General features: G+C 54.7%; 11 protein-coding genes across 11 annotated transcripts; 5 read left to right on the top strand and 6 right to left on the bottom strand.

Annotated features, from left to right (window-relative positions):
- Positions 1 to 24: 24 nt before the first annotated feature.
- On the bottom strand, positions 25 to 1,510 carry AYL99_00811 (hypothetical protein; the record flags this gene model as incomplete). Its single annotated transcript, XM_018832327.1, has 2 exons — positions 25 to 1,412; positions 1,489 to 1,510. The coding sequence occupies 2 exons, from the start codon at positions 1,508 to 1,510 to the stop codon at positions 25 to 27; spliced, it is 1,410 nt and encodes a 469-aa protein (XP_018698206.1).
- A 1,538-nt stretch (positions 1,511 to 3,048) lies between these two features.
- Positions 3,049 to 4,260, top strand: AYL99_00810 (serine/threonine-protein phosphatase PP2A catalytic subunit; the record flags this gene model as incomplete). Its single annotated transcript, XM_018832326.1, has 5 exons — positions 3,049 to 3,210; positions 3,266 to 3,307; positions 3,366 to 3,471; positions 3,526 to 4,132; positions 4,188 to 4,260. 5 exons carry the CDS (start codon positions 3,049 to 3,051, stop codon positions 4,258 to 4,260), a joined length of 990 nt encoding a protein of 329 aa, XP_018698205.1.
- Positions 4,261 to 5,109: 849 nt separating this feature from the next.
- AYL99_00809 (agmatinase) lies at positions 5,110 to 6,850 on the bottom strand (the record flags this gene model as incomplete). Its single annotated transcript, XM_018832325.1, has 6 exons — positions 5,110 to 5,926; positions 6,018 to 6,086; positions 6,289 to 6,303; positions 6,380 to 6,470; positions 6,548 to 6,644; positions 6,710 to 6,850. 6 exons carry the CDS (start codon positions 6,848 to 6,850, stop codon positions 5,110 to 5,112), a joined length of 1,230 nt encoding a protein of 409 aa, XP_018698204.1.
- A 992-nt stretch (positions 6,851 to 7,842) lies between these two features.
- Positions 7,843 to 9,510, bottom strand: AYL99_00808 (hypothetical protein; the record flags this gene model as incomplete). The annotated part of the gene is made up of 2 exons (XM_018832324.1): positions 7,843 to 9,428; positions 9,489 to 9,510. 2 exons carry the CDS (start codon positions 9,508 to 9,510, stop codon positions 7,843 to 7,845), a joined length of 1,608 nt encoding a protein of 535 aa, XP_018698203.1.
- Positions 9,511 to 10,550: 1,040 nt separating this feature from the next.
- AYL99_00807 (hypothetical protein) lies at positions 10,551 to 11,876 on the top strand (the record flags this gene model as incomplete). The annotated part of the gene is made up of 1 exon (XM_018832323.1): positions 10,551 to 11,876. One exon carries the CDS (start codon positions 10,551 to 10,553, stop codon positions 11,874 to 11,876), a length of 1,326 nt encoding a protein of 441 aa, XP_018698202.1.
- A 350-nt stretch (positions 11,877 to 12,226) lies between these two features.
- On the bottom strand, positions 12,227 to 15,451 carry AYL99_00806 (hypothetical protein; the record flags this gene model as incomplete). Its single annotated transcript, XM_018832322.1, has 1 exon — positions 12,227 to 15,451. The coding sequence occupies one exon, from the start codon at positions 15,449 to 15,451 to the stop codon at positions 12,227 to 12,229; it is 3,225 nt and encodes a 1,074-aa protein (XP_018698201.1).
- A 449-nt stretch (positions 15,452 to 15,900) lies between these two features.
- On the top strand, positions 15,901 to 17,254 carry AYL99_00805 (hypothetical protein; the record flags this gene model as incomplete). Its single annotated transcript, XM_018832321.1, has 2 exons — positions 15,901 to 16,615; positions 16,665 to 17,254. 2 exons carry the CDS (start codon positions 15,901 to 15,903, stop codon positions 17,252 to 17,254), a joined length of 1,305 nt encoding a protein of 434 aa, XP_018698200.1.
- An 814-nt stretch (positions 17,255 to 18,068) lies between these two features.
- Positions 18,069 to 19,550, bottom strand: AYL99_00804 (hypothetical protein; the record flags this gene model as incomplete). The annotated part of the gene is made up of 1 exon (XM_018832320.1): positions 18,069 to 19,550. One exon carries the CDS (start codon positions 19,548 to 19,550, stop codon positions 18,069 to 18,071), a length of 1,482 nt encoding a protein of 493 aa, XP_018698199.1.
- Positions 19,551 to 20,132: 582 nt separating this feature from the next.
- Positions 20,133 to 20,984, top strand: AYL99_00803 (dephospho-CoA kinase; the record flags this gene model as incomplete). Its single annotated transcript, XM_018832319.1, has 1 exon — positions 20,133 to 20,984. One exon carries the CDS (start codon positions 20,133 to 20,135, stop codon positions 20,982 to 20,984), a length of 852 nt encoding a protein of 283 aa, XP_018698198.1.
- Positions 20,985 to 24,168: 3,184 nt separating this feature from the next.
- On the bottom strand, positions 24,169 to 25,038 carry AYL99_00802 (hypothetical protein; the record flags this gene model as incomplete). The annotated part of the gene is made up of 1 exon (XM_018832318.1): positions 24,169 to 25,038. One exon carries the CDS (start codon positions 25,036 to 25,038, stop codon positions 24,169 to 24,171), a length of 870 nt encoding a protein of 289 aa, XP_018698197.1.
- Positions 25,039 to 25,962: 924 nt separating this feature from the next.
- On the top strand, positions 25,963 to 27,756 carry AYL99_00801 (hypothetical protein; the record flags this gene model as incomplete). Its single annotated transcript, XM_018832317.1, has 1 exon — positions 25,963 to 27,756. One exon carries the CDS (start codon positions 25,963 to 25,965, stop codon positions 27,754 to 27,756), a length of 1,794 nt encoding a protein of 597 aa, XP_018698196.1.
- Positions 27,757 to 27,759: the final 3 nt, after the last annotated feature.

Here is a 27,759-nt window from a genome sequence, read left to right as displayed (position 1 = left end):
ACCCACAAGGCTGGATTGAAGATCTCACTTCCTGAGGGCCTGGGTGAAGACGCTCAGGTCGGGCTGGTTCTCCAGGCCGTAGAACAAGTCCAGGATGTCCCGGGCGCCCTGGACATCGTAGACCTTCTCGGCCATGGGGAGGAACTTCTTCTCGACCTCGGGCAGGCCGATGGGGTTCTCGGGCTCGCCGAGCGGGAACTCGACCTTGACCTTCTTGTCGCCCAGCCGGGCCACGGTGACCAGCGAGCCGTCGCGCAGGTCGTCGTCGACCAGCACCGTGATGCGTCGACACAGCGCCAGCACCGCCTCGTCCTTCAGCAGCGCGTACATGTCCCACGTGTTGCGCCCATACAGCCACGCCACCGCGAACTGGAAGTACAGGCTGAACTGGCCCTCGACGATGTTGGTCGGTCGGATCTTGTTCGGTGCGGTGGCCCCGACGCCCATGAACGCCTTGCGGCCGACGGTGACTTCGATGGTGGCCGTGGTGTCCGCGAGTGCCGCGTCCCGGTCCGGAAACTGCTTGCGCAGCGCGTACGCCGCCTCGATCGGCCCGTGCGTTAGCCGGCACGACGGGTACGGCTTGATGGCCGTGTTGGACGTCTCCCAGAACGAGCCTAGCGCCTCGACGATGTGCAGGTCGGGCTCGGGCAGCCGCGCGTACGAGTACAGCAGGCCGCGTTTGCCGTCGATGGCCTTGGTCGCGCCCATCATACCGGCCTTGACAAACTGCACGCCCAGCAGAGCGTTGTGCGCCGCGATCCCAGGGTGAAAGCGCTTGTTCCATCCGCCGTTCTCTAAGCACTGAAGCGATCCACTGGCCATACTTCCAACCACCCCGAACAGGTGCTCGATCTGGCTCGCGTCGAAGCCTGCGAGTTTCCCGGCCGTGGCGGCGGCGCCAAACACTCCGGCCACACACGTCGGGTGGAAGCCCATCCGGTGCAGCACGTCGCTGATCGACCGTCCCAGGCGGCATGTCACCTCATACCCCACCGCCACGGCCGTGAGGAACTCGCGCCCCGCCACCTTGCGGCCGCTGGCGGCACTCATCTCCAGCTCGGCTTGCGCCAGGGCCGCTGAGATGGCAGAGGCACCCGGGTGCAGGGACGCGACGCTGTTGGTATCGTCCCAGTCCATGGAGTGCACCAAGGTCCCGTTCAGCAGGGCACTGTATTGCGCTTGGTACCGGCGTGAGAGGCCCAGGGCCGAACCGGGCCCGGTGGCGGACAGGTTGTTGACTGCTTCAATGAAGGCCTGGCTCGAGGTGACGTGGTCGACCGCGTACGAGGCAAGTCCAATGTAATCTAAGAGGCCGCACTCGAGCACATTGCGGATGGGCTGGATGTCGTCCCATGTCGTTTGGTATACAAACTCGGCCAACTGGCGAGTAATGCCCACGAGCCCAGTCTCTATCGTGGAATTGATCAGCTTTTCCACATTGTTCAGATAATGAGGGAGTGGCCCTTCTCCTCTTGACACACCTACCTTCTGATGACGCGTGAGGCATCCTTCCTCTTTCTGCACTGTCTTATTTCGGAGCTGGTGAGCAGAGGATCGGTATATGGATGATGCCAAGGACCAGAGTGTGCCACAGGAGGAGAAACTTGCCTCCTTTTCAATGAGGATGCGTGAGACGTAACAGCTAACCACAGTCAAATGTTAGTCCGTTGTGAGACTGGCTAAGCTGTCTGAGTCGGTTCCTCGAGAGACCTTGCGACCTGTCAATCAGTCCTCTATCATCACATCGCGGCTTTCGCTTGCCGACAATCGGGACGAGCCCGAAAGCGAACCTCGGAGCGATACATATATTGATCAGTGCCAGGGAACGGCGTCGGCCTTGTTTGAGTCTAGGGCGATAGAAGGCCGGCTCGAGCAGCTTAGACGAACTTCCAGGACCGTAGGATCGGGGAGGCTGAGAAGCGAGGCAGCAAGTGTTGGGGAAAAGCCCAGGCTTTGCTACAGGCACAATAGTTGGTCCTAGTCAGCGAGAGGTCTTCAGATCTTGTGGAGGAATGAATGAATGATATTTGTCTTACAACTAACTAACAATCTGATTGCCTCGTATGCTGTTACCAGTCTTTCTTGAAACCCTCTCGTCCTGCGAATCACGATTCTCCCTCTTTGTCCCCCACAGGCACAATGAACGACAACTTCCAGTCTCATTTTCTCTGCATTCATCGCTTCTGCTCCGTTCACGTCATGTAGTTAAAATCCGGGTGCTTGTTGCCGATGTCTTCAATGCCCAAAGAGCGCTAGCTCCTAGCGAGGTCATGTCCATGTCCCGACGCTTCGTTGCATTTTCATTTTTGAGATCAAAGTACGACACGATAGTGGCAATTCCACCGACCACACAGGCTCCAAACGCACAGCCAGTCCCCAGGTAAGAATGTTGGCAGGAGGCCGAGCGAGCCTCATTGCTAAGTTCGGCTACCTCTTTGCTGTGGCGGAAACTGGGGAACCACGAAGGGGGGATCCCGGGTGTGTGTCCCATCCCATGCATCCATCAAAACTGCCAGTGGATTACAAGAGAAACATTAATAGAGGGAGGGAGGGAGTAATAAAAGGGGAAGTTCTACCCATATCAGGCTCGGATCAACCTAAATCCGCACTCTAGACTTGCGTAGCACAATATCATGCTATGATACCCCGTCTGAGAAGGTATTCCGAGATGCTAAGCACCGAAGCGGGCTAGTGGATTATTAGGTCCGAGTACATGCCTTGTGGCAGGATTTCGACCAGGTATGTCATGGCCGCAGTAAGTTGACCACAGCCCAATAGCACAGCAACCTCAGTTCAGCGTGTGCTTGTGACAAATATCGAAGCCAGTTGAACTTCTCTCCACTTCCATTCTACGCCTGGCCTTCCATCACACGCCACTCCCCCGTTCGATCGCGCTGCGTTCGTTTCTCCTGGACGGAGACCACAACAAACCATCCCACCCCAAGCACACGACCACCCTCCGATCCCCCTCCGCGACTCGTCTCTCGTCCTTGTCCATTGCCATTCTTCGTTCCATTTGATATTCTGAAAGATCTACGCTCAACCATGGATACAAAGATGGACGTTGACGTGGGGAAACCAACACAGCCTCACGGCTTGTCTCCTGCCACTGACCCGCAGTCAATACCGACCCTCGATGGCTGGATTGAGAGCTTGATGGACTGCAAACAGTTGGCGGAGAGTGATGTATCAAGACTTTGCGATAGAGTAAGGAAGGCCTGCAACCATGTGCAAGCCAACAGGCTGATGTGAGCGCCCGCAGGCTAGAGAAGTTCTCCAGGAGGAGTCAAACGTACAGCCAGTGGTGAGTTCTCTGTTCTGGTGATATGAGGCTCTCTATCCAGATAGCTGACTTTGCGCAGAAATGTCCCGTTACTGTCTGCGGCGACATTCATGGCCAGTTCCACGACTTGATGGAACTCTTCCGCATTGGCGGTCCGAACCCAGACACGAACTACCTCTTTATGGGTGGGTTAAAGAGACTGTGTCAGTTTGTCCACACCTACTGACAACGATAAACAGGAGACTATGTAGATCGTGGCTACTACTCCGTCGAAACCGTGACCCTTCTTGTCGCCCTCAAAATCCGATATCCTGCCCGCATCACCATCCTCCGTGGTAATCATGAGTCCAGACAGATCACCCAGGTCTATGGTTTCTACGACGAGTGCTTGCGAAAATATGGCAACGCCAACGTCTGGAAATACTTCACCGATCTCTTCGACTACCTCCCCCTCACTGCTCTGATCGACAACCAGATCTTCTGCCTGCACGGCGGGCTTTCCCCCAGCATCGACACCCTCGATAACATCCGGTCGCTTGACAGAATTCAAGAAGTCCCTCATGAAGGGCCCATGTGTGATCTTTTGTGGAGCGACCCGGACGACCGATGCGGATGGGGCATCAGCCCAAGAGGAGCTGGCTACACATTCGGGCAAGACATCTCAGAAGCATTCAACCACAACAACGGCCTGACGCTGGTGGCGAGAGCTCATCAATTGGTCATGGAGGGCTACAACTGGAGCCAGGATCGAAATGTGGTGACCATCTTCAGTGCGCCCAACTACTGTTACAGATGTGGTAACCAGGCTGCCATCATGGAGATTGACGAGCATCTTAAGTATACGTTGTAAGTGTAATTCCTGTCTGCTCCCGATCGCTATACTGACAGAAATGATCTCCAGCTTGCAATTCGATCCATGTCCTCGAGCAGGCGAACCAATGGTCAGCCGAAGAACGCCAGATTACTTCCTCTAAACAAGAGACGGCGCACGATCTTGCCCCCAATACACGACTAGAGTCCCAGAACTGTCACATCTTGGGGTGGATGTGGTCATACAATGGCCTTAATAGACGATGGGCTCAAGCACGAAACAACAAGGGACGACGACATGCAGAGAGAGAGAGAGAGAGAGAGAATATTCCCGTGTAAGCAGGAGGATCCACAAAGCAGTTGGTCGGCGAACAGTGATTCCAGACATCTATGGACGTGAGGAGAGGGGATGCCTTGAACATGATGAGCGTGAACGAAGATGCAAGCAGCGTGTGAGCAGCAGCAGCAGCCGAAATACCCTCCAGAAAGACACAAAGAAGCGACACGTTTGATAGACATACAACAACCCCAACCCCAACCCCAACCCTGCCCTTGCCAGACAGATGGGCATGAGACTCTACTTAGTCTGCTTCACGCACGCTGGCTCTGCGTAGCGCTTCGACCTTTTTGTGCAATGTATTACCAGACCAGACCGCTAATGATGGGCAAAGAGAATTCTCGTTTGGGCGTGCCTCTTGCTTTATCTTGTTCCGGTCTCTCCTGCTCGTCTCATCCATCGTCGGTTTGGCATTGATTGCTACTCGTTGGCCCCCTTTTTACGCTTGCAGAGGAATCATTCCATTATACGTTGTAGACAGCTGCCAGGGCGCTGTGTATTTCCTATATTGTTATATTGTTTTGTCTACCCGTGCATCTCTCTCTCTCCCCCTCTCTGTCTCTCTCCCTCACTCCGCCCCCTTCCACACCATGTCCGTCGCCACACCACCATGGCACCAGTGCTCCTCTCGGCAACAGGCCCCACCACCACCTCCTCCTCCTTTTTCCTCTTTCTCCTACTTGAGTTCTCCCGCAAACTCAGGCAGGGCAAAGACGTCGGGCTTGTCCCGGCCCTGGGCGGCCTCCTTGGTCAAGGGCCCGTTCTTGACCATGATGGTCATGACCTCGTAGAGCACGTCGGCAGCGGCCATGGTGGTCAGCTCGGCGTTGGTGTCGTAGGCCGGGGCGACCTCGACGATGTCGGCGGCGACGAAGTTGAGGCCCTCGAGCCCGCGCAGGATGGTGCGCAGCTCGCGCGTGCTCCAGCCACCCGTCTCGGGCGTGCCGGTGGCCGGCGCGAACGCCGGGTCCAGCGTGTCGATGTCGATCGACAGGTACACGGGGCGGTCGGTGCCGACGCGCTCGCGGATGCGCCGCACGATGCCGTGCACGCCGATGGTGTCGATCTCGCGCGCCTCGACCCGCGTGAACCCGCAGTAGCCGTCGTTCTCGTAGTCCGAGGGACCCGACAGCGTCGTCCGGATGCCCGCGTGGATCGAGCTGTCGTTGGCCAGCAGCCCTTCCTCCGACGCCCAGTAGAAGTACGTCCCGTGGTTGATGGCCGCCTGCTTCGACGGCGCCCCGCCAAACACCTTGGGTTTCCACGTGTCCAGGTGCGAGTCGAAGTGGATGACGCTGATCGGCCCGTACGCCTTGTTGATCGACCGCAGCAGCGGCAGCGTGATCGTGTGGTCGCCGCCCAGCGTGATGATGCGCGGGAGCGTCTTGCCGGCCTTGGAGATGCCCGGCTCGTTCGCGGCGGTGTAGGGCGTGCGCATGAGCAGCGTATTGTGCCCGTCTTCGATCTGCTGCAGGGCGTAGTGGTTGTCGTACCTAGCGTTCCCATCGTCAGAACGTGCACAGAAACCGAAACCTGGGTCTGGGCTTTGAAAGGCCGGGGTTAAGGTGGTAGGTAGGCACTCACGAGGTGACTGGGATGTCGCCGCAGTCAATGACTTTGCCCCAGAAGTTGAAGGGGTTGGATTTCATCGGTCTGTTTGCATATCATCTCCCAATACGTTAGTTAGTCTTATTCCTTTCTACCACGGCTATTGCTGGGGTGTTTGTTGTTCTTGCTCCTCTTCGTCCTCTTGCACAACTCCAGCATTTCAATCTTGAGCGTGCGCATGAGACGACAGGGCGAATGGGGAGAGTGGGAGGAGGAGGAGCAGGAGGAGGAGGGACCAGCCACGTACACATTATACCCGCCGCTAAATCCCAGCTTTCGTGAGCCTTTTGATCCAATCGCAAAGTAAGCCTGTGAGCAGACACGAAAATAGAACGTACTAGAGGTTGAGGCGTCGAGAACCTTGTCTGATCCCGCTGGGTCCAAATCGAGCTCCAGGTCGGTACGAGGTGCCCGTGTCGAATGGCGCGCCTGTTGTAGACGCAATTAGCTCTTCAGGTCTCGTCTGCGGAGGAGAGAGATCCAAAATCGACGGTTGGATGGCCCACCCAGGAATGCGATGTCATATTTCTCTTCGTCGCTGGTCAGGCAGGGGAAGTAGGGCAGGCGGCCGAAGGTCGAGATGCCAGAGAAGACAGAGTCGGCCTGGGTTGCAAGAGTGTCAATGAAACTCATCCCTGTCGCCATATAACTCCCGTATTTATGCTCACCTGTGTGCCGCCGTCACCTGGTAGGGTGTTGTACCAAAGAGACTTGTGCGGTCCTTCGATGGGAGTCTGCTCGTGGCCGTGGTCGCCATGCGCGAGCGCGCAGCTGGCACACGCCAGGAGAGCAAATGACTTGAACAGCATCTTATGCTGTGAGTGTGAGAGAGGTTAATCACGTTCCAGACACCACACCACGATGAAAGCTCAATCAGCGAAAAACTTGAAGAGAGAGAGAGAGAAGAGCTTTCGAGAGAAAAGCACGACACCCCACGAAGCAGGAACTCGGAGCTCCAGGAGTGAGCACAGCTTTGTTGTTATTTTTTTCCCACGAGCTAGGTAACCCAGCTCCCTCCCAGCCAGTGAGTTCCTGCAGATAGCTTCCAGCTCCGGCACCTTACCTGGCCCATATCCAATGATGCAGATTGGGATTTCCTCTTACCTAAAGCTTCCATGCATGACAAGTCAGTGGGCGCGGGAGACTTCCGAGCAAGACAGAAGCTCTGCTATCAATGCACGCCCCGCCATTGTTGACAAGAGGAATCGCCAAATCATGACGGCATGAGAAATGTCCCAGCCGACGCCGAGTCCAGAGGCCGAGACCAGGGCTCTGGGAAACCTACAGTATCTTCGGAACAACCATCTCTCGAGCATATCGCGGGGAGGGGGGTGGGTGTGGCAAAGAGCCGGTGAGCAAGCAACGAAGCCACATGGGCTTGGGTGGAAGCGGAGGCAGGCAGCGCGCAAGTCCATCCGAGGGGCATGCAGATGGACTTGAGCGGCGAGATGTCAGAAACCACAGGTGTGAGCGAATGTTGTGTGTCATTGAAGGGGTGACGCAGTCACTGATGAGGTGCTTATCAGTGGGAATGGAAAATGGACGACAGGGAGAGAGAGAGAGAAGCTCGTATCATGTGCAGGGTTTTGTCCGACGTTCAAATCGAGGCCCTCGGGACCCACGCACGGCCGCGCTAACCCAAAGAGGAAGCTTGTGTCGCCGTATTAGGGCTGTCCCACTCCCAGCACCAGATTACGTTTTATGATCTATATTACTCGGTACTATCTATCTATCTATCTATCTTGGGTGTCGTCATGTACCATGCATCATGTATCATGTTTATCATGTATCATTCATTTGCTTATTGAGGCCCATTCCCCGCCGGTGCTGCCACAGACGCCGTTGCGTGACCTCCCTCCACTAGCTCGTCCTTGTCCATCCGGGCAAAAGCCTTGTCGACCTCGTGCTCCCAGTTGCTGAACGCCACAATGGCCCATTCGGCAATCCCCACCAGATACAGGGCAATGCACTGGCCGACCCAGAGTCCCGGGAGGCCCCAGCCATGGAAGGCGAGCCAGATGCCCAGGGGGAGGGCGCCGCAATAGTAGCTGACGATGTTGACGGCAGCTCCAATATGCTGGCGGCCCATGCCTCGGAGAGAACCACCACAGCTACCGTTCAGCCCGTCTGCGATCTGGAACAGCGCCACGTACGGCAAGACGTGGGCGGTCAGCTTGACCACCCGCTCGTCGTCGTTGAAGATCTTGGCAAAGACGTTCTTCGTGCCCATCAGGACGGCCAACACCAGGGCTCCCATGAACATGCTCAGCCAGGCCGCCACGTTGGCCGACCGTGCGGCTCCTTTGGCATTGCGGGAACCGAGCATGTTGCCCACCCGTGCGCTGGCGGCAACGCCAATGCCGAAGGGGATGGTGTTCATGACTTGGTCTGCGGTCATGATGACACTCTGGGACGCGAGAGGGATTTCTCCCAGTCGACCGGCCGCCAAAGCAACAATCTCAAAAGCCCACCACTCGGTGCCCACATGAATAACCCCCAACGATGCTAACTTGGCGAAAACTCCCATGTTCTGGAGGCATCTCTTGGTCCAGCCGCCCCAACACTCCCCGCCGGCCACGAATTTGGCATAGAGCACGAGGCCCAGGAACGACAGCCAGTAGCCGATGCCGGTTGCAAATGGAGCGGCAAAGATGCCCCAGCCGGCCACGTAGACAAACAGGTAATTCAGCAACGCGCTGATGGGGGAGGTGATCAGAAGCACATAGGTGCCTGGACGCATGATCTCTTGGGCTTGAAGGTATTTCTTCATGGTCTCAAAGTAGATGTACCCCAGTCCGCCGGGGATCAGACAGCTCAGGAATTTTGAACTGTCATGCGACAGCTGAGGACTTTGGCCCAGAGCTCTGAATACCGGTTCCGAACACAGCCACAAGATGGCGACGGGGACGTAGAACAGCGTCAGGACGATGAAGGCCCGCTGTAGCAGGATGCCCAAGTCATGCTTGTTCTTACTTCCGGTGAACGTGGAACTCGCCAGCGTGTCCAAGGCCGTCGACCCTCCCATCCCAATCAGCCAACCGGTACACATGGCGAACATGTAAGAGAAGGCCGCAGTGGAGAGATCTTGGGGTGATGCGCGGCCGACGATCAAGATTGATACCGTTTGCAGCGAGTTCTGTAGCGAGTAGGCCAGGATGACGGGTATAGAGCCTCGAAACAGGACCCAGAATTCGTGCAGAATGAGCTTCCGCCTCGGCGTCTCGCCTTCTGGGAGGATGTCCAGCACCTCGCCTTCCTCCTGGCTGGACGCTTGGTCGGCATCGTGGCGCTTCTTGGGCAGCAGCCCCGTGTGCTCGTTGGGCTCCTCCCGTTGGATTTCCTCGCTCATCAATGCCACTGCTGAACGCCGTCGGTCGTGATCTTCTTCTGTCGAGCCGCTTCGTGAGCGTGGATTATCTCTGAGCGGCTATCACGACCGAGACTTACCGGTGGAGCTATATCTTCGCATGGCTCATCAGCAAAGCAGTGTATTCTTTTCGGGAGTCCAAAATCTTGCTAGATTGTCGTCAAAAGAAGAGGACACAAAAGCCCAGACCTTGGAGAACCAACACAGGCTAGTTATGGAACAGGGCCAAAAAACATGCGGACATGCAGTTAGTCAACATATCCACGAGCAGCCCCATCCCAGATACCGGTGGCCTGGACGGACCACACGTCCCTAGAGTGGGCAAACCATCTGAGAGCAGATGCATTGGCGATCGATGGTCGGACTGGGCCCCGGCCGCCCTATCGAAATCTTCTGATGTGAAATGGTAAAACGTAAACGGGGAGACGCCTATCAACGCATGTGCTGAACAAAGATGCAGTGAAGCCTTTTTGGCTATGTCGACAAATTCATTGCCGTTATCCAATTGATGGCCACGCTTTTCCATGATTGCTTATCTTCAGCCCGAGTCTGACGTGACGTGACGCCGGTGCCGATTGGGAGAATGAGGTCTGGGGGAAGGGGAGCTTTGAACTAAGCCCCGAACGACAATCTTCCCGCCGTTTGTGCGTGTGGGCCTTGATTAGGCTGGGCTTGAAGCCATGGCTATTGGAGAGCTCATTGATATGTCGTCGAGAGCGATATATGTATAACTGTATGTCTCAGGGTAGAATGAGAAAGAGATGGCCGTGGTATTGTGAGGACTCTGACACTGTGAGGTGAACCCAGAGCCCTAAAGAGTCGACTGAACAGATAATTACCGCCCTACGGCAAGCCACATCTCTGGGATTCTCAGTACACAAAACTGTAGGGCACCGTCGACTGCCTCGATCCGGTAGTATTTTATTTATGCCTTGTCAGAAATGAAATCAATTAGGTGTCAATGTATCTTGTCGACTGCTCGTTGGCGACGCTTGAAAAACTCCAGTGAAGGATGAACGACGCTGCCCGAAACTTGGCCCTCTGATTGGCTACCACCCCGCCACCAGGAAAAATGAACAGCCTCGCCGACTGAATATGAATTCTCTTCCTCTTCATCCTGTGCCGTTGGCCACTTACAAAAGATGGATAGGGCCGAGATCCTGAACGTGCTCGCACAAGATCCCCAGCGTGAACGCCCTCAAAGCGCCGAACTGCGGCGACAGGCTCAATCCATAATCCCCAGCATCCCGTCCGATGGTGACCACAACCATGCACACGACCTGCCTGCCGCACTGCTTGACCTTCTCACACAGATCATCAAGCCCCTCTTCACCGGCACAAAGCACCCACAGTTGACATCGACGGGTCGCAAGAACCTCGTCCCGGGGCCGCCGCCGTCGATAGCAGCAGCACGCTTTCTCACCCCTTTAGCTGACGCCGATGGGGAAGAAGAAAACCAGAGACCGTGGAAGAGGACACCCTTCACGGTGCCGTTACTGAAGTATATTTTGCAAAGCTATTCGCTGCTGCCCCAACCGGCGCAGAAATCTACGATCGAGGCGCATTTCCACCTCCTGGTCCCGCCCATTCTCAACATGATCGACGATGCGTCTCCCCAGTTCAAATCCGACGGCTGTCTCTTACTACGCTTGCTATGCACGACGCTCGTCTCGACGCAGAGCGACATGCTGCGACGCACGGGATTGACGGACGTGTTCGTCGACGCGCTTAAGACGAACTTCCTGCTGCTGCCCACCCTGACGCCCGAGGAAGACAGTCTGCTGGTGTTAAGGGAGCTCTACCCGGCGTATCTGGTGCTCGTGGAAGCACGGTTCGTCAAGCTCCAAGTCGCCATGACCGAGGGAGTCGATATCTCTATAGGCAAGAAATCTGACGCCGGGGCGACCTCGGCTATGGCCGAGGACTTCATGGCCCGAGAAGCCATGCTCACAAAGCTCTACCGACACGGCATCATGGCGTCCCTATCCCACCTGTCTTCCGCGACAGATTCATTTTCAAATACCATCTCCGCGCCACTCACGACGTTCCTGCTCAAGCAGATCCCACTCATATTTCGGCGGCTGGGCATCCACGCCGTGAAGCACCTCCAGACCCTGTTGCCGATGATGCGGGTGGCCTTGATGGACCCGTTCGTCCTCGCCGCGCCGGCGATGGCGCTCGCGTTGTTGGATGTCCTGGCCGTGGTGGTCGAAGTGTGCGCGCCCCGGGTCAGGGATAAGTGGTGGGCTGAGATTCTCCGGGCCTGTGTCGCGTGCTGGTGCAATTGTTTCGACGAGCAGGGGGCAGCCGCCGGTGAAGGGACCGCGAAGGCTCTACAGGAGATAATGAACGCGGTCAAGGGAGTGGTAAAGACGCTGCGAGACGTCCTGGGGAAGGAGCAATGGGGCGACGTCAAGGCGAAATTGCTGGCCGAGGAGAAAGACTTGAACGGGTTGTTGGAGGGGTAGAGCCATCGTTCGAAGAACATTCATCCCAGGAATCGCCAATCCCAGCAATACCGGCATGATGGGTCCAGGCGAGCCGTGCAAAACACCTGCAAACAAGATGGAAATGCAAACAAGATGGAAAGGGCGCATAGTGTCTTTGTGCCTGTACACCAGGCTTTCACCCATGTCATTCTGCAGGAACAAACAGAACCCAAATGCCTCGCCACAATCTCAGGAAATATCAGTCTAGACGGGTATCACGAAAGACGCAACACAAAAGAAAGTCCTCTTGACACCACCATGACCTCGCTGTCGACTCGCCGCCCGTGAGCAGCAACCCCCAACAAATTTAACTCCGAACGCGCACCCGGCTACCCGACGACCGGTCCATCGGCATTTCCTGACACCTCGTCGCCAACGACGGGCCTCTGTTTGAACAGACTCTTGCCCCTCAACCACTTCCTATACGCCTTGTACCGCTTCTTCCCGCCGTCCTCTTCCTTCACGGTCAGCGGTTCCTCCACCTGCCCACTCGCCACGTACTCGTAATACTCATCAATACTGGCTTCAGCTCTCTCCTCCATCGTCAGAGTCACCGCACCTCGTTCGTCGTCGAAGTGCCTGAGCACCTTGTGATCGGCCGGGTCAGAGGTGGTTTTGGACAGGTACTCGAGGAATTCGAGTGGCGCCGAGGAGTAGTCAATGTCGCTGGACACCACCAACGGAATGGTCGATGGGTGTGCGACGTAGCGCTGATACTCGTCCAACTGGCGCACCTGCGGGTTGAGAGAGTTTTCAATCAGGGATGTGAAGGCATCAAGGGCCAGTTCGGCTTTTGTGGGCGGGCCCAGTAGAACAGAACTGTTAGTCAGGTCGCTACTGGTGGTGGTCGGCAGTCTCGGAATTTTAGGCACCGAGGTTGACTGGACTTCAAAGGATGGCTCCTTGATGATCCCGGTGTATCGGCGGCCTCTCAGGGCGTTGTGAAGTTGCTGCTGTGCATCGAGCCAAGGCCCCAAAGTGCTGGGTTTCGGAGTCGGCTCAATTGCTGCAGGAGTGGCCGGTTTTAGACGTCCGTCGGCGGACGACAGCATCGTTTCTCCTCCGACCGTGGACGTTGTATCATCCGACGGCGCAATTATCTTCACACCCTTCCGAGTGCCTGGCCCTTTGTCATGTCCTTCTCCGTCGCTGTCATTCGCCGTCCGCACCCGAAACGGGCTGAGGTCGTATTTTCCCACCGACGTCGAGCTGATCGGGATGTACTGTAAATTCGAGCGCATCTTGAAAGGAAAGAGCTTCCGGAATGAAGAGATGGCGAGGGGGCGGTAGTATTCGACCCAATAGTCATCGAAATACGACAACGGTCGGTCGCGCAGCTCACGCGGCCACAGTGACGGTGGCATTTGCGGCGGGTCGAGATAATCATCCGTGTACCAGTGCCGATAACTCGGTCTCCGTTTCCCAAACATCGAACGCGGGTCGGAGTGGTGCAAGTAGTAGTCTGTGGTGAGGTCCCAAAGCATGGGCTGGCCCTGGGCAAAGACGTAGTTTCCCAAGAAAAGGTTGTACGCTTCCTGCCGTTGGGCGTCCATGAACGAGTTGTTGTAGTAGCGCTTGAAGCTCTCGACCATGTCACGCGAATGGCTCGTCCACTGGTTGATCTTGCGGTAGGTGGCCATAGTGTTGACCAGATGTGAGCCACCATACTGCACGGCTATCGTGTCGCCATGGTCGTGCCACATGTGGGTGAACAGGTTCACGGCATCAGAGTCGTACTCGACCGATGGATGCTCAATCACTCCTAACGCCTGAAGTTGATAACCAAAAGCCTTCTTTGCAATGACAAATTGCGCGGCGTTGGTCCGGTCGAGACAGTCGATGCAGTTGGTTCTTGCGACACCTGTTTGAAGCCGGAGACCCGATTCCTCGTCACTGCCATTCTGGAAGAAGCCCGTCCGCGGGAGGATATCTTCCGCTATTGCCTCAAGGCTGCCGATGACATCTTGATCTCTACTCTTTGATGCACGACTCATATCCCAGGCATGATACACAATCTGCTTGTCTTTGGGCAAGAATTGGTTGAGATAGTTGACAGCGAGAGTGTACTCTTTGAGCAGCTTGGACTCTCTCGGGGTGCGCTCGCGCGCCTTGATCAGGTTGAGCACGTAGATGGGCGTGCCGTACCGCTTGAAGAGATTGTCGAAGTGAAGGGCAGCAGCACTGAAGAAGGGGTCCACCACGTTAAGATGAATATCAGGTTTCGGTGAGACCCCTGTGCTGTCTTGAGTCCAATGTAGTGGGATGCTGCCACGGTGCTGCACGTAGGAAGTATATTTGTTGTTCGCGAACAGCTCCGGACCCGGGGCGTGGAATGAAGTGGTCAGCATCTCGGAAACGATTTGCTCAGTTTCCACATCGTTGGCCACGTATCCAAGGTCATTGGCACCTCGCTTCAGGAATCTGGCGCCGGCAAAGAATCTCGACCGACGGGCGATGATCGTCACATAAACGACCCGGCCCCAATACACTGACAAGGCGCTCTGGTCGACGTAGCCATGCACCACCGATAAGCACCAGTCGTACGGATTCTTGAGAACTTCTTTGGCGGGTTGCAAGAGATGGTGGTTCCAGACAAACATATCATTGTGGTCCGGCTTGTGAGGTTGCGTCAGTCCCTCCTGGAGTGCTTGCCGTTCTCGCATGATGTTGTGCTGTAACGTTCGAGTGACATCGTACGAATAGCTAAAATAGAACGACCTGGTGAGATCGAGGTTGTTCAGGATACCGACAAACCGTGTTTCTTCGAGGTGTCGATCCGACTTTGTTCGCGTAGATGCCGCCGTTACCAAAGGCATGAGTTCCGTCTTGTCAATCTGGTAGATATAATGGCCACCGATCATGGCCACTTGACTCCTTTTGGTGACATACAACATGTAATATTGGGCCGTGAAGCGAATGAAACCGAGCAGGCCCCAGAAGCTGGTTTTGATCTTCAGCCCGCCCGTCGCTCGATTCCCTTCGTCAATGGCACTGAGAATCTGTTGGGTCTCCTTCTTGGTGTACACAATGTCGTCTTCCGTAATATTGAGCTCGCCAGGTTCTGAAGTCCGATCGATCTTCAATATCCGGAAGGCTGAGTCGAGCAGGTCTGAACCAACAATGTAGTAATAGTTGGCGGTCTCGTGGAGAGTAAATTTGTGCATCTTGCTGACGCCTTCTTCTCCCACTTTGCTGACCAGTGCGCCCCTATTACGCTGCAGTGCCGTCGGAGACGGGCTCGCTGTGCGTTGAAAGGACTTGGACAGATCAAATTCGTCCTCATCATCCTCAACCTGCCTTTGGCCTGGTGCTAAAGGTGGAGATTCTGGGGGGTTATTTGACAGCTGAGGATATTTCTGAGGCAGTGTCTTCTCCGTCTCGTCCGAATTGGACTTGTTGACCTCCACGGTGTGAGGAGCGTTCTTGCCAATCTCGACTTCATTTGTGCCCTGTCCGTCCGTACCATTGGCGGAGCCATCTTCGGTGGTATCTGCATAGCCCTCGCCAGATTTAACCAGAACCTGATTGGCAACGAACTCTCTGAAGGATTCCATCTTCGAATGTCGCGTCTCACGGTGCCTGGAGTGGCAACCAACAACACCCGTCCACCGCCATCAACGACCGTCGCATTCGAGATTGATCAGTATTTCTACCGGTAGCAGAATAAATTCGGTTCATCCGAGGCCATGATACGGGCTATAACGATGGAAACCTCACCTCAGAGCCTGTGCCTTGATATCCACACAGAAGGGGAAACGAAACACGAAGGCCAAAGTCTTGGTGATGTAATGGCTTCCATTTCTAGTTTAGCATCGCCAAGCATTCGAGGCCGAGGCTTGTTTCGGGCTCGATCTTGTGTTTTGCTCCCCGCGCCTCTACCTAAGGGTGCTAAGGTCCTTACCTAGGTGTTGCTCCATCTCCAGCTTATTTTTAACAATGTAGCCAGCTGTACGCTGGAAGCTCGAGCTTCCCGACCACCTGGCTCTATAGCAACAGCCCTACCATGGCTCCCACTCCTCCTGCCCCCTTCTCCGAGCCACTCCTCCCTCAGCTCGACCTACCTGAAAACCCGTACTACACCGAGAAACACCACCGTCTCCGTGCTTTTGTCCGCAACTACGTCGACACAGAAATCGCACCCTATGCCCAAGAATGGGAGATCGCAGGACAGGTGCCTGAGGACGTCCGTCTGCGATATTGTCAGCTAGGGTTCTCCATCGTTCACCCGGTCGTTGATCCAGCCGACGCCGGTGGTGTCCAGCAGCCTGCCGGAATTCCTTATCACGAATGGGATACCTGGTGCGGTGTCATTGTGGGCGATGAGTTCTCTCGCCTGGGTTGGTGTGGTCCAATATGGGGTTTAGGAGGGGGGAATGGGATCGGTGCACCGCCGATCAGCCGCTTTGGAACGAAAGATCAGAGACAAAGGTGGCTACCAAAGATTGCCAGAGGGGAGATCAGGTTCTGTCTAGGTATTACCGAACCAGATGGAGGAAGTGATGTGGCAAACATAAGGACGACTGCGGAGAGGCGAGGAAACAGTTACATCGTGAACGGTAGCAAGAAATGGATCACCAACGGAATATGGTGCGACTATGTGACAGCGGCCGTGAGAACGGGCGGACCTGGCCATGGGGGTATCAGCCTTTTGGTTGTGCCGCTGAAATCGAAGGGTGTTACCACAAGAAGGATGGAGAACCAAGGAGTCAACGCTAGCGGTATGATATGTCGCCCTGCCCATTGCTATCCTTTCCGCTAACATCTCAGGCTCGACCTTTATCACCTTCGAGGACGTCGAAGTGCCGGCGGATAATCTCATTGGGCAAGAAAATCACGGGTTCCAGCTGATCATGTCCAACTTCAACCCAGAGCGCTTGTCGCTGGCCACGGCGGCACTCCGTCTTGCCCGAGTCTGCGCCCAAGATGCATACACCTATGCTTGCGAACGGGAAACGTTTGGCAAGAAACTGATCGAACATGCTCCCATCAAATCAAAGATCGCCTCGTTCGGACTCTTAATCGAACCCGCCCATGCGTTCCTAGAACAGCTGTGCTACATCATCGAGACTTCACGCGTTACAGGAAAGGAGGTCAATGTTGGCGGCATGACGGCCTTGTTGAAGGTGATGAGCACAAGATGCTTAGAGAAAGTCTGCCGAGAGGCTCAACAGATCATGGGTGGAGCGGGTTATTCCAAGACTGGACGGGGCGCTCGCATCGAGCAGATCAGTCGGGACGTGCGTGTCCATGTCGTCGGGGGTGGTAGTGAAGAGATCATGCTTGATTTGGCTGTCCGTCAAGAGGTGAGGGATGTCAAGGTGAGAGCCGCCAGGCTTGCAGCGAGCTCCAAGCTGTAAGAGGAACAAAAAGTTTGTGGCAATAGGATTGGGCTATTTTGTGTGCAATCTATTTCCATCACAATGTGTGCCTCCCACTTGCTGTGCGCTTCTCGCCTTCATAATCCATTAAATTGCTCTGCAAGTCGCCGCCGGACGCAATTGTGAGATTGCAGTCAAGGCCGGTGATGTTTGCTGCTCATCACCTTCCTCGCTGGCTGGCCGCCTAGAGCAAAGCCATCAACGCTCGGCGCCCGGGACGAACAGAAAACAGTTGATTTCTGTCTGTCTCTCTTGGAGGGAGAGCGACTGCCCTATCGAAAGCTTGCGTTTTGCTGTTCATCAAGAACACCCCCACCCAACATTGCCGGAGCTGCTGCCGTTGCGCTTGTTGCTAGACATTGCTGGCGGGCGGTGTTGATGGACGTCCTGTCAATTCTGGCAGAGAACAACAAAGACAAACAAGGGGAAAAGGAGAGCCTTATTCTCGATGAATATGCGCAGTACGACTTGCGCGTCCTTTGTAGATTCGCCCAGGACGAAACGTCACTGCTCCCGAAACTCCACCGTATAAAGGAGTGAACTCCCTCGGGTTGGGTTCCTGCCACTAGCCGTGATGCGCAGACTTATCAGCCTTCGACTGTGGACATTTGAGCCATCACACAGCAATGCTCGAAGGACATGCGGGCCGCAAAAACGGACCATCCATCGATATGGAACGTCTTCCCACCGGGCCATGTAACGAACGCCCTGAGCATGGGGTTTTAGGTGGAGGGGGGGTGGGTACCTTGATCGTTCGCCGTGGCAAGCTCGCAATCGTGGCACGAGGGCACCTTCAACCGAGCCCAAATTCCGATCGTTTGGCAGAGACCATTTCAATTGCCTCTTCCGTCGTCCCCGTGGGATGATTGAACTGCCAGCGCGCGAGTTCATCGACCGCCTTTTTAAGCCACGGGCCACCCTTGGGGTCGCCCAGTGCTTTCTTGATCTCGTTGCCCTTTAGGATCGGGGTGAGAGCATACGCCGCTTCGAGGTCTTGGTCGTGCACGTAGGCGACAAACTTCTGATAGCGGTCCGTCGCGGTCGAGAAGTGGTGCTCCACGATGTCGCAGAGCAGGGAGAACAGCACGTGCGATCGCCATGCCTCTCTGCACTGTCTCAGAATCATACCCACGTCGCCTCGAACGGCTTTCTCGTCGTTTACTGATTGCACTGCTTCGAGAATGGAAGGTCGCAGGTCGATGGCATCTTTCAGGACTTTGCTCATGCTGTTGGTCGCCTTGATGCCTTCTCTGGACGCTTGATATGCTTTGGCAGATGATTTGTACCACGGCGTGTACGCCGCGAGGAACCAGCTCAGGGCTTGGTCTTCTTTGGGTTTCAGAGTCAGGCAGATCGAGGACTTCTCGTCCAGAATCTTCTGGAGTCCGTCGTATGCGATAACGGCGTGGGCCGGATCGACTGAGTCGTCGGTAGGCTCTGTTGCCGGGTCGGCGAACACGGTGAAGTAGAGATCAAACTCGTTGACATATTTCAGTCCGGTGTACGGATCGGGCCCAGCCATGATCTTGCCGATCTCGACGCCCACGCGCTCCCTACTGATCTTCAAGCGAAGGGCCTCGTGGATAGTTTTGTCTTTCATCGCCTCTTTTGCAGTCGCCTCGATCTCGTACTGAAGCCGGCAGGCGAACCGGATGAGGCGCAGGACTCGGAGCGGGTCGTCTTTAAAGGTCTGATACGGTGCAAGAGGCGTCCGAATGATCTTGTTCTTCATATCCTCGAGCCCCCTGCGCGTAAAGTCCTCGACCGCTTGTGTGTCCAGGTTGTAGAAGAGCGCATTAACTGTGGCGTCGCGACGGAGGGCATCTTCTTCCGCAGTGCCAAACTCCACTTGAGGATGGCGGGTTTGTTGATCGTAGACTTCTTTCCTGAGGTTGACAAAGTCGACGTCAATCCCGAACATCCTCGTGGTGATGGTCTCCAGGTGCTTCGACTTGTCCGGGTTCGCCGCGATCTTGTGGATATCCTTGACCTGCGAGTTGAAGCCTTGTTTCGCGGCCTGCTCCTCGTACTTTGCGCCGTGCTCTTTGATGAAAGTCTGCAGGGCTTGGCCGAACTCCCACCCGGTCATCGTACTCAGTGCCACGTCGATGTCGTGGCTCTGCACACCGAGCAACTTATCCCGCACCCAGCCTCCCGTCCACCTCAGCACGAGATCCTTCATGCCGGGGACGGACTGCATCTCCTCGCGGCAGTCTAGCAGGCATTGCCGGAACAACTTCTCGGCTGGTGTCAACGGGAGTTGTATGGTAGTCATCGTGGACGATGTCCTGGACTGGGAAATATGTCGGGCTGGACTTGCAAATTTCTTGACGCCTTTGAGGGCTCGGAAGGTCATAATATGTACCCACTGTCAAAAGTTCGATCGATCTTAGTTCGATTGACAATTTCGCATTTAACTCAAGAGTGTTCGACTGGTGTGCATGGCGCTATGAAGAAAAAGGGAACATTTTCGTCCCCTGCATGAGTCACTGTCGGCGGAACGTCAAGCCGGATGGTCACAAGTCACAGGTTCGCTGATTGCTGGCTTCTCCCCAGTGCACGGATATGTTCTGTGTTTGAGACTGCTTTCGTGTCACTGGTGCACAATCCCTTTGGGTTGGATTTGATTTTCATCAGGCTAAACATCAGCCTCGCTGAGTAAACCATCCATTCGGACTATTGTTAAGCCGGAATCCGAGATCAACCTCGGCCATTGTCGGCATGCGCAGTCCGAGTGAACACTGCTGTGGTGCGATCCAAACTACAGAGAAGAGTTGCACTGCTAAGAGCTCTCTGCAATACTGTCTTTGAGAGTCTTCTATGCTCGAGTAACACGGGCTTTGCAGAGAAACGCACAATGCTTGTCATCGGTCTCACAGGCTCGATCGCAACGGGCAAATCCACCTGCTCCCAGATACTGTCCTCCCCGCCATACTCGCTGCCCCTGGTGGACGCCGACCTGCTTGCACGAAAAGCCGTGGAACCGGGCACATGGGGGTACCGGCGCATTGTGGCCACGTTTGGTCCCACCACACCCGATCTCCTCCTGACGGCTTCGGACCCCCAGTGTGGTGGAAGGGAAGACGGGCCGAACGGGAAAGGGAGACCGCTGAACAGACCCGCGCTGGGGAGAAGAGTATTTGGAAACACGGAAGAGAGGGTCCGCGATCGGAAGAAGCTGAATGCCATCGTACACCCCGCGGTACGCTTTCTCATGGTGCGCGCGATGCTGTATTACTATCTCCGAGGCCACTGGGCGGTCCTGGTCGACGTGCCCTTGTTGTTTGAGTCCGGCCTCGACATCTTCTGCAGCACGGTCATCGTCGTGGCCGTCTCTGATCCGGCGATCCAGATGCAACGGCTCCGCGAGCGAGATCCGCATCTGTCGCCTGAGGACGCCGAGAACAGGGTCAAGAGCCAGGTCGATGTCCGAGAGAAGGCCGCACGGTGTGAGCGTCGAAACAACGGCAAGCCCGATGCTGGGAAAGGTTATGTTCTCTACAATGACGGCAACAAAGACGAGCTCAAGCTTCAGATTGCAGACGTCATGGGCAAGATCAAGTCCACGAGCCCGCGGTGGTGGAGTCTCCTGCTTCTGGTGTGTCCACCTCTCATGGCGACAGTCGCATCCTGGGAAGTCCTCTGGAACTGGTATGCCCGACGAAAGACTATTCAGGAGAGAGGCGAAGAGATGGCCAAACCAAAATAAAAATGACGGATGAGAAACAGTGCTTCGTACATTTGTATACAACAAGATCCGGCTGGTAAACGGCTGGTCTTCACGCAACCCTCAGAACTAATAGAATCAGATCGATTTTACAAAGAAGAGGGAGGAGTCTTTCTCCTTTTGTCCTTCTACTTTCGTGCTTCTCATTACCTTCAGCTTCAAACTTCAGAGAAACAAAAATAACCAGAAAGCAGAAAGAGCAAAAAAAGTTCACAGCCCCATCAGTTCTGATCTTACCTTCTCCCCCCCAACAACCGGATCCTCTGGATCCGTCGTCCAGGGGTACTGCAACTTCCTCCGCCTTCCCTGCCCTTTAGAGGGGGAGAGGGAGGCGTTGTTTGTGAGGAATTTGTTGCAGTAAACCCACCAGATCCGGTTGTTGTGTCAACCCTTGTTCGAGGAGACAAGCTACATATGGTCCGAGACCTTCCCGTGCTACCCACACCCCTTTTAAGATGAGGAGGGGGGCAACAAGCGAGGCGCATATGTAAATTTACTTGTCTTTGGAACAAGGGAGGGGGGAGAAGGCCCCGCCCGCCAAACCCGATGTTTTGTCAGAACCATGAACTTTTTGGTGTGTGTGCACAAAAGGCCCATATATCCCGGACTCGAAGTGGTAGCTAGTTTTGTGTGGAAGGTCTCGATTACTTCGCTAGTTGCCCACTTCTTTCTAATTGGGTGTATATATGTTGACAGGATTTGAGGAGTTGCAATTTATATGCATTAACATGTGATCTTTGAGAATTTGGACCTTGGCGAAGGTGGTGGTGAATTTCCCCCGGGAACGACGAGGCTTTACCAGGCTGCGCAAGGCTGCGGCTACAAAGTCCCCTACAACTTCTCCACATCACGCCACCATTTCGATTTCGTGTCTGCGGAAGTTGGAGGCATCCAGGACACATAACGCTATGCTCAGCTACCAGGTATTCAGTTGCAATTCGAAGTGCGGCGTGTTTCGCTCGATTATCATGCAGGAACGGAACGTTGTCCACGCTGGTGCATACTACAGTCGACGTCGAAATTCCTTTAGTACACTCTCTCGGTTGAAGCTTTCGGCGGATGGACGTAGAAAAACGCGAGTAGCATTATATGAATGATATTGGGCTCGCATGATACGCGAAAGATAAAATTAACAAAACTCCTACTGAGACGGCTTCCACCCCATCTCCGTTGCTCGCCCCTGCCACCTTTTCTTCTCAGCTTCAATGGTTGCCAACTTCTTCTCCAGCTCTCTAATCTTGTCAAGCTTGTTTTGACGATGTTTTCGAGAGTTCATGGTATTCCGAATACGCTGAGCTCCCTTCTTGTCAGCCATGTCGACGAAATGAATTTCTGGTCCGTACTTCGTCTTCGGGCCGGCCGGGCCCTTGGGCACTGGATGTGTGTCACTTGCATTAGAAGGAGTGTGGACAATCGACCTCGGCGTTTGCATTGAGTTGTTGAAGTCGGAAATCCCAGGAAGGGCAGCATCATGAGTGACTGGAGACGACTTTGTGCTAAGATTTCCCGGGCTCGCGACTGACGGTGAGGTGCATCCTGGAATAAGTTGGCTGGTGGGTGCTCCTGGACATGGAATATCTCCCGGGAAAGAAACAGCAAAGGGATTGGCAAAGAAACTCTCGGGAAAGGTCAGAGCAAAGTTGCCAAACACCTCAGCTGCATCCTCCCCGGGAGGCTCTGTCTCTCCCATCTGAGGAGAAGCCTCACCTATTTGGTGCGTGGCCTCCTCTAGAATCCGATATGTGTCTTCATCGCGGCAGGCGTCGCCGATGCAGTCACCGGAGACGTCAAGGTTGTCCCAGCCGAGCGCCGAAGAGCTATCATCGTGGCCGACGGGACAGTCGTAGTATTGTGATTGAACAGTTCGCTGGCCATGGTTGATGGCCAGAGGATAGGACCGTAGGTAATGATGCTGTGAAACCGAATTCTCCCACTCGGGCCATAGATGGTTCTTATGGTGGGAAGAGTGAGAGGCGCTGACGGGTAGGTTGGGCCGTAATTGTAGCAGCCATGGTGAACAACTGTCCAAAGTGACCTCCGGTCAGGACAGGGGGAAGAGCAGTAGACGCCTTGCTTGGTTTGCCTGGTGCAAGGCGGTTGAGGGGGAGAGGTGTGGGAAGGAAAAGAGAGGAGAGGAAAGAGGGAAGTGGGATGAGAGCGTTCAAAAACCACATTGAGCTTGTCGTCGTCCGAGGCGGATGAATCTATTCCAAATGCAGTAACTGGGACGGAGTTTTGGTCTGACCGAATCAAACTCAAATTATCACCTCACGATAATCCCATAACCGCTCGTCAGACCAGCACACTTTCTTGGTCGGCCGCAATGACTCACTCACGTTACAACGAACATTGCTCCGCCTCGCTCTGTCCGACGACATAGTGTAACCTGCTGCAACCGAACAAGACGGGGAAATGAAAGTTCGATCCTCGAAGCCTTTCCTCTTTAGATCGCTTCCGGAACATACGAGTTAGGAAGCATTGAAAGGGTTGTGCCTCCTCCTATGTCTTCCCTCCCCACAGTATCCAGATTGCCAGAGATTTCCAGATACTAGAAACGGCCTTGGGGCGTGGGACCGAGATCTCGCTGTCGGTCGTCGACTGTTCTCACCACTTGCCTGAACAGTCCGACAGCAATAACACCGATAGAAGATCTTGAATAGAACGACAGTCCAGTCTCGACGGGGGAATCATCTTTAAAAAGAGACAGTACTTCATCCTGCTGTTGGGAAGTTCTCCGTGAACAACCCAGCAGCAGTGATGACGAACGTTTCTCTCGATTGTCCAGCCGACATCGTTTGATACCCCTCGTGAAAAGTACCGATTTTGCCGATCTGAGCTCTGGTTTTTGGTTCACTATCGCTTTTCCCTTTGTTGCCTTAATGATCTGCTGCATAGGCAATTGGGAACGGTGGGAAGGAGAGACTAAGTCGAGGTCTTGGAGCACGAACCAAGCTGTTCGGAGGGACCAACATATGCCTTTATGGCGGCTGCCATGTACCATTGCATTAGATATCTGTTTGAATATACAAGAATTTTGAGTTATTTTCCTCTTGGGGTTCTCGCTGGTGGCCCCTTTCCAACCGCGCTATGCAAATGTGTAAGGATTGGACAGCTCACTGTGAGCCGATGGATTAGGAGTGTTCTATGCAGCATTCGATTCGCTCGCTCATGAACCGCAGGTCATGTCGATGAGAGGGTCGTAGTTGGAGTCGACGACGGCAAAGCTGGGCGAAGCGGCAAAATCATCAACATCATAGAAGAAGTAGTTCAAGCTGTCGAAGCTGGCGCACGAGACTTGCCACCAGTAGGTTTGCAGGCTGTCCACCGAGGGGACAGCACTGCCGACAGCGTCGCCCGAAATTGGCCAGCCGGTCTCGGTCGTCCACACATCGCGACCGCCAGCCACCGCTCGCACTTGGTTGACCGCCGCCCAGTATGCATCATTAGCAGCACCGTTGTCGATTTCGACGCCCTGCCAGTAAGGGTATGCGTCGTTACCGAGCCAGTCGACGGCATCAATCACCGCAGTGTTGGCAGGGTCCACCCACGCGGTCCAGGTATCAACGTGGCCGACAGATTTGCTGCTAGCTCCAAGACCCCAAAGCATACCGCGGACATCATTGATTTGCGATGCCAGAGTGTTGGCATCAGTGTCGCCTCGGTATAGATCTTCGGACCCCACAGAAACAGCCAAGATCCAGTCGTGCCCGTATTGTTGAATTGCTTCCAATAATGCTTGCTTCTCTGCCTCATAATGGGTATCGTCTTCGGTCCAGATGCCGACAAGAAGTGAGGTACCAGTATTGATGGCGGCTGGGACCGCATTTGCCAGAGTATTGCAGTCGCTGGACGCATACAGCCGAGCGTTCTTAAAGTTTCCGGGAAAACTCGCGATCTTGTTGAAGACAAACTCCCAATCCGACTCGCTTCGACAGGCTCCATTTGCCAGATTGGCCCCGACATTGAATCCTTTGTAGTATGCCTCTGCTCCTGAAGCGGTGGCAGCCGCAAGGGCAATCAATTGACTTGTCCTCATACTGAATTAGAGACCTTGGAAGGCGTATACCTTTTCACAGGAGTGATTGAACAGAAATAAGAGCAAATAGACAAACGAACGACTGTGACACGGGTAGCAACCAAAAGAAGGGACTTGTATATGATCAAGCGAGAGACATGAACAACAAGGTTGAAGAACAGGACGATGCGGCGACCATGGAACAGGATTATGTGCCTCGACGAAGAGACACAAGATCCAGAACATTCAAGGTTGGCCCTTGCAACCAACGAGACATGGACCGGGACTGCCATCTGCCATCCGCCCTTGGTGGAGACGCTGAAGCCTGTCAAGCAGGGAAAAGGGGCGCCACCATCCGCCATCCGACAGCCACTGATCCATCCCGTCGGGGCAGGATCAGCGTCCGTTGTTTGTGGCTGTACCTGCCTTAGTGCAGCCCGCGAGATTGAATGGGCCTGCTCGTTGACGAATTGGTTCAATATTCCGGGATGCCTTGCCAACGGGTGGACTATGAATTCAGAGACATTTATTTCCGGGCTTGACCACTGATTTCCTGGAAGGTGCTGCGTACATAGTCTCGAGAAAAAGATGTGTTGAAAAGCTTCTTGGAGGACTCGTTGGTTGGAGAAATCGACACCAGCAACGGCTCGCTGGGCGCGAAGATCAGTTATTCGCCTCCAGCGGCCTCTAGACTGGAATGGGCCTAACCCCTGACATGGGGTGTTTTAAAATGAAGACTTCATGATCGAAATCCTTCTTAGACCGATTCCAGCACCTCGTTGGTCGACAGAGCCAGATCAGAAACTTGATGACAAGGCTGGACTTGCACGAACACATGAGTTCTTTCGCTTTTCTCGTGCTCTGATGAGGCAAGAAGAGATCGCCCCTGTCAGCATGAGTTAGTGGACATCTTGAAATATCGCACCCTGTCGTACCTACCACGCTATGGCGATCCGCGGAAAAAGGCTCGTGCTTGTGGTGTCTTTTGTATGCACTCTGTTCTTCTTTCTCTTGCATCTCTATGGATCCTCCCTCGGGACCCTTCATAGTGCTGAAGGAGAGCCGTTTGGTAGGCTGGAAGGAGTCACTCACCAGCTCTTGAAGCCCTTGAAGGGCCATGTGATCAATCCCATTGTCAGCTATATCCCTCTTCCCACAGCGGTTCAAGTTCTCCCTAAAATCCAACACGATTTCAAGCCGGAGACTGGGCTTGCCAGGGAATCTCGACTGGCTCGTCTGGAGGTGATCAAAGAGGCCATGATGCACTCGTGGACAGGATACAGACAGAGGGCCTGGTTGCAAGATGAGTTGGCTCCGGTGTCAGGAGGATATAGAACGTCCTTTGGTGACTGGTCTTTGACGCTGGTAGATGCCCTGGACACGCTTTGGCTGATGGGCTTCAAGGATGAGTTCGAGACCGCGATTCACGCTGTGGCCAGCATTGACTTCACAACTGCTAAGCAAGTGCCCATCAATGTCTTTGAGACCACGATCCGGCATCTTGGAGGGTTGCTCGGGGCGTACGATGTGAGCCGTCGACAATATCCCAAATTGCTCGAGAAGGCCATAGAGCTTGGTGATATGCTGTACGGTGCATTCGACACACCGAACCATATGCCAGTCACCAAGTGGTCAAAGATTGGCGTAGAAGGCGCATCAGGCCATACACTCGTTGCTGAACTTGGGACGCTGAGTCTCGAATTTACCAGGCTCACGCAGCTGACTGGAGACCCGAAGTACTATGACGCGGTGCAGCGCATCTCTGACTGCCTTGAATCCCAGCAGAACTATACAAGGGCTCCGGGTCTTTTCCCTCATATTGTCAATGCGAGGGAATGCTGGTTTGGGGACGGTGTGACCTTTTCTATCGGCGGGTCTGCTGACTCTGTCTACGAATATTTCCCCAAGGAATATCAGCTGCTTGGTGGCGCCAACGACCAGTACAAGAAGCTCTATGAAATCGCCAATAACCCGATGAAGGAGTATATTCTCTTCAGACCCATGACTCCGACCAACGAAGACATTCTCATGGCTGGCACCCTAAAGTCCTTCAGGCCCGGTCATAATGAACTCATACCACAGACCCAACATCTCGCTTGCTTTGCAGGAGGCATGTTCGCTTTGGCAGCGAAGCTTTTTGACAACCCTGGAGACCTGGAGACGGCCGGAAAACTGGTCCACGGCTGCATCTGGGCGTACCAGCAGACTGCGACAGCCATCATGCCAGAGATGTTCCACCTCATCTCGTGCCCCGCTGACGATCGTCAATGTCAATGGGACAGCAAGGCCTGGTTCAAGCACATGCTTCTCCACAACTCCCACGACGAGACTCCTCAGGACAAACTGCTGCCTGAAGACGAACGCCTTCGCAAGAAGTCACAACGGCTGCGCTTGCCCAAAGGCGTCTCAGCCATCGCCAGCCGTGCCTACGAACTGCGCCCAGAAGCAATCGAGTCGATCTTCGTCCTGTATCGGATCACCGGGGACGAGTCCCTGCGTGAAAGCGCGTGGGCCATGTTCGAGACCATCACTAACCACACGCGCACCGAGTTTGGGTATTCGTGCATCGAAGATGTAACACAGTCCAACCCGAGGAAGACGGACAGGATGGAAAGTTTCTGGATGGCAGAGACGCTGAAGTACTTTTGGCTGTTATTCGAAGATCCCAGCGTCGTGAGCCTCGACGAGTTCGTCCTCAACACAGAGGCGCACCCGTTTCGATTGCCGAAGCAGCGGTGACAT

Source organism: Fonsecaea erecta, assembly GCF_001651985.1.
Source record: "Fonsecaea erecta strain CBS 125763 chromosome Unknown Scaff1, whole genome shotgun sequence".
In the NCBI taxonomy this organism is placed as follows: domain Eukaryota; kingdom Fungi; phylum Ascomycota; class Eurotiomycetes; order Chaetothyriales; family Herpotrichiellaceae; genus Fonsecaea; species Fonsecaea erecta.
This window is presented reverse-complemented; position numbering and strand designations above follow the sequence as displayed.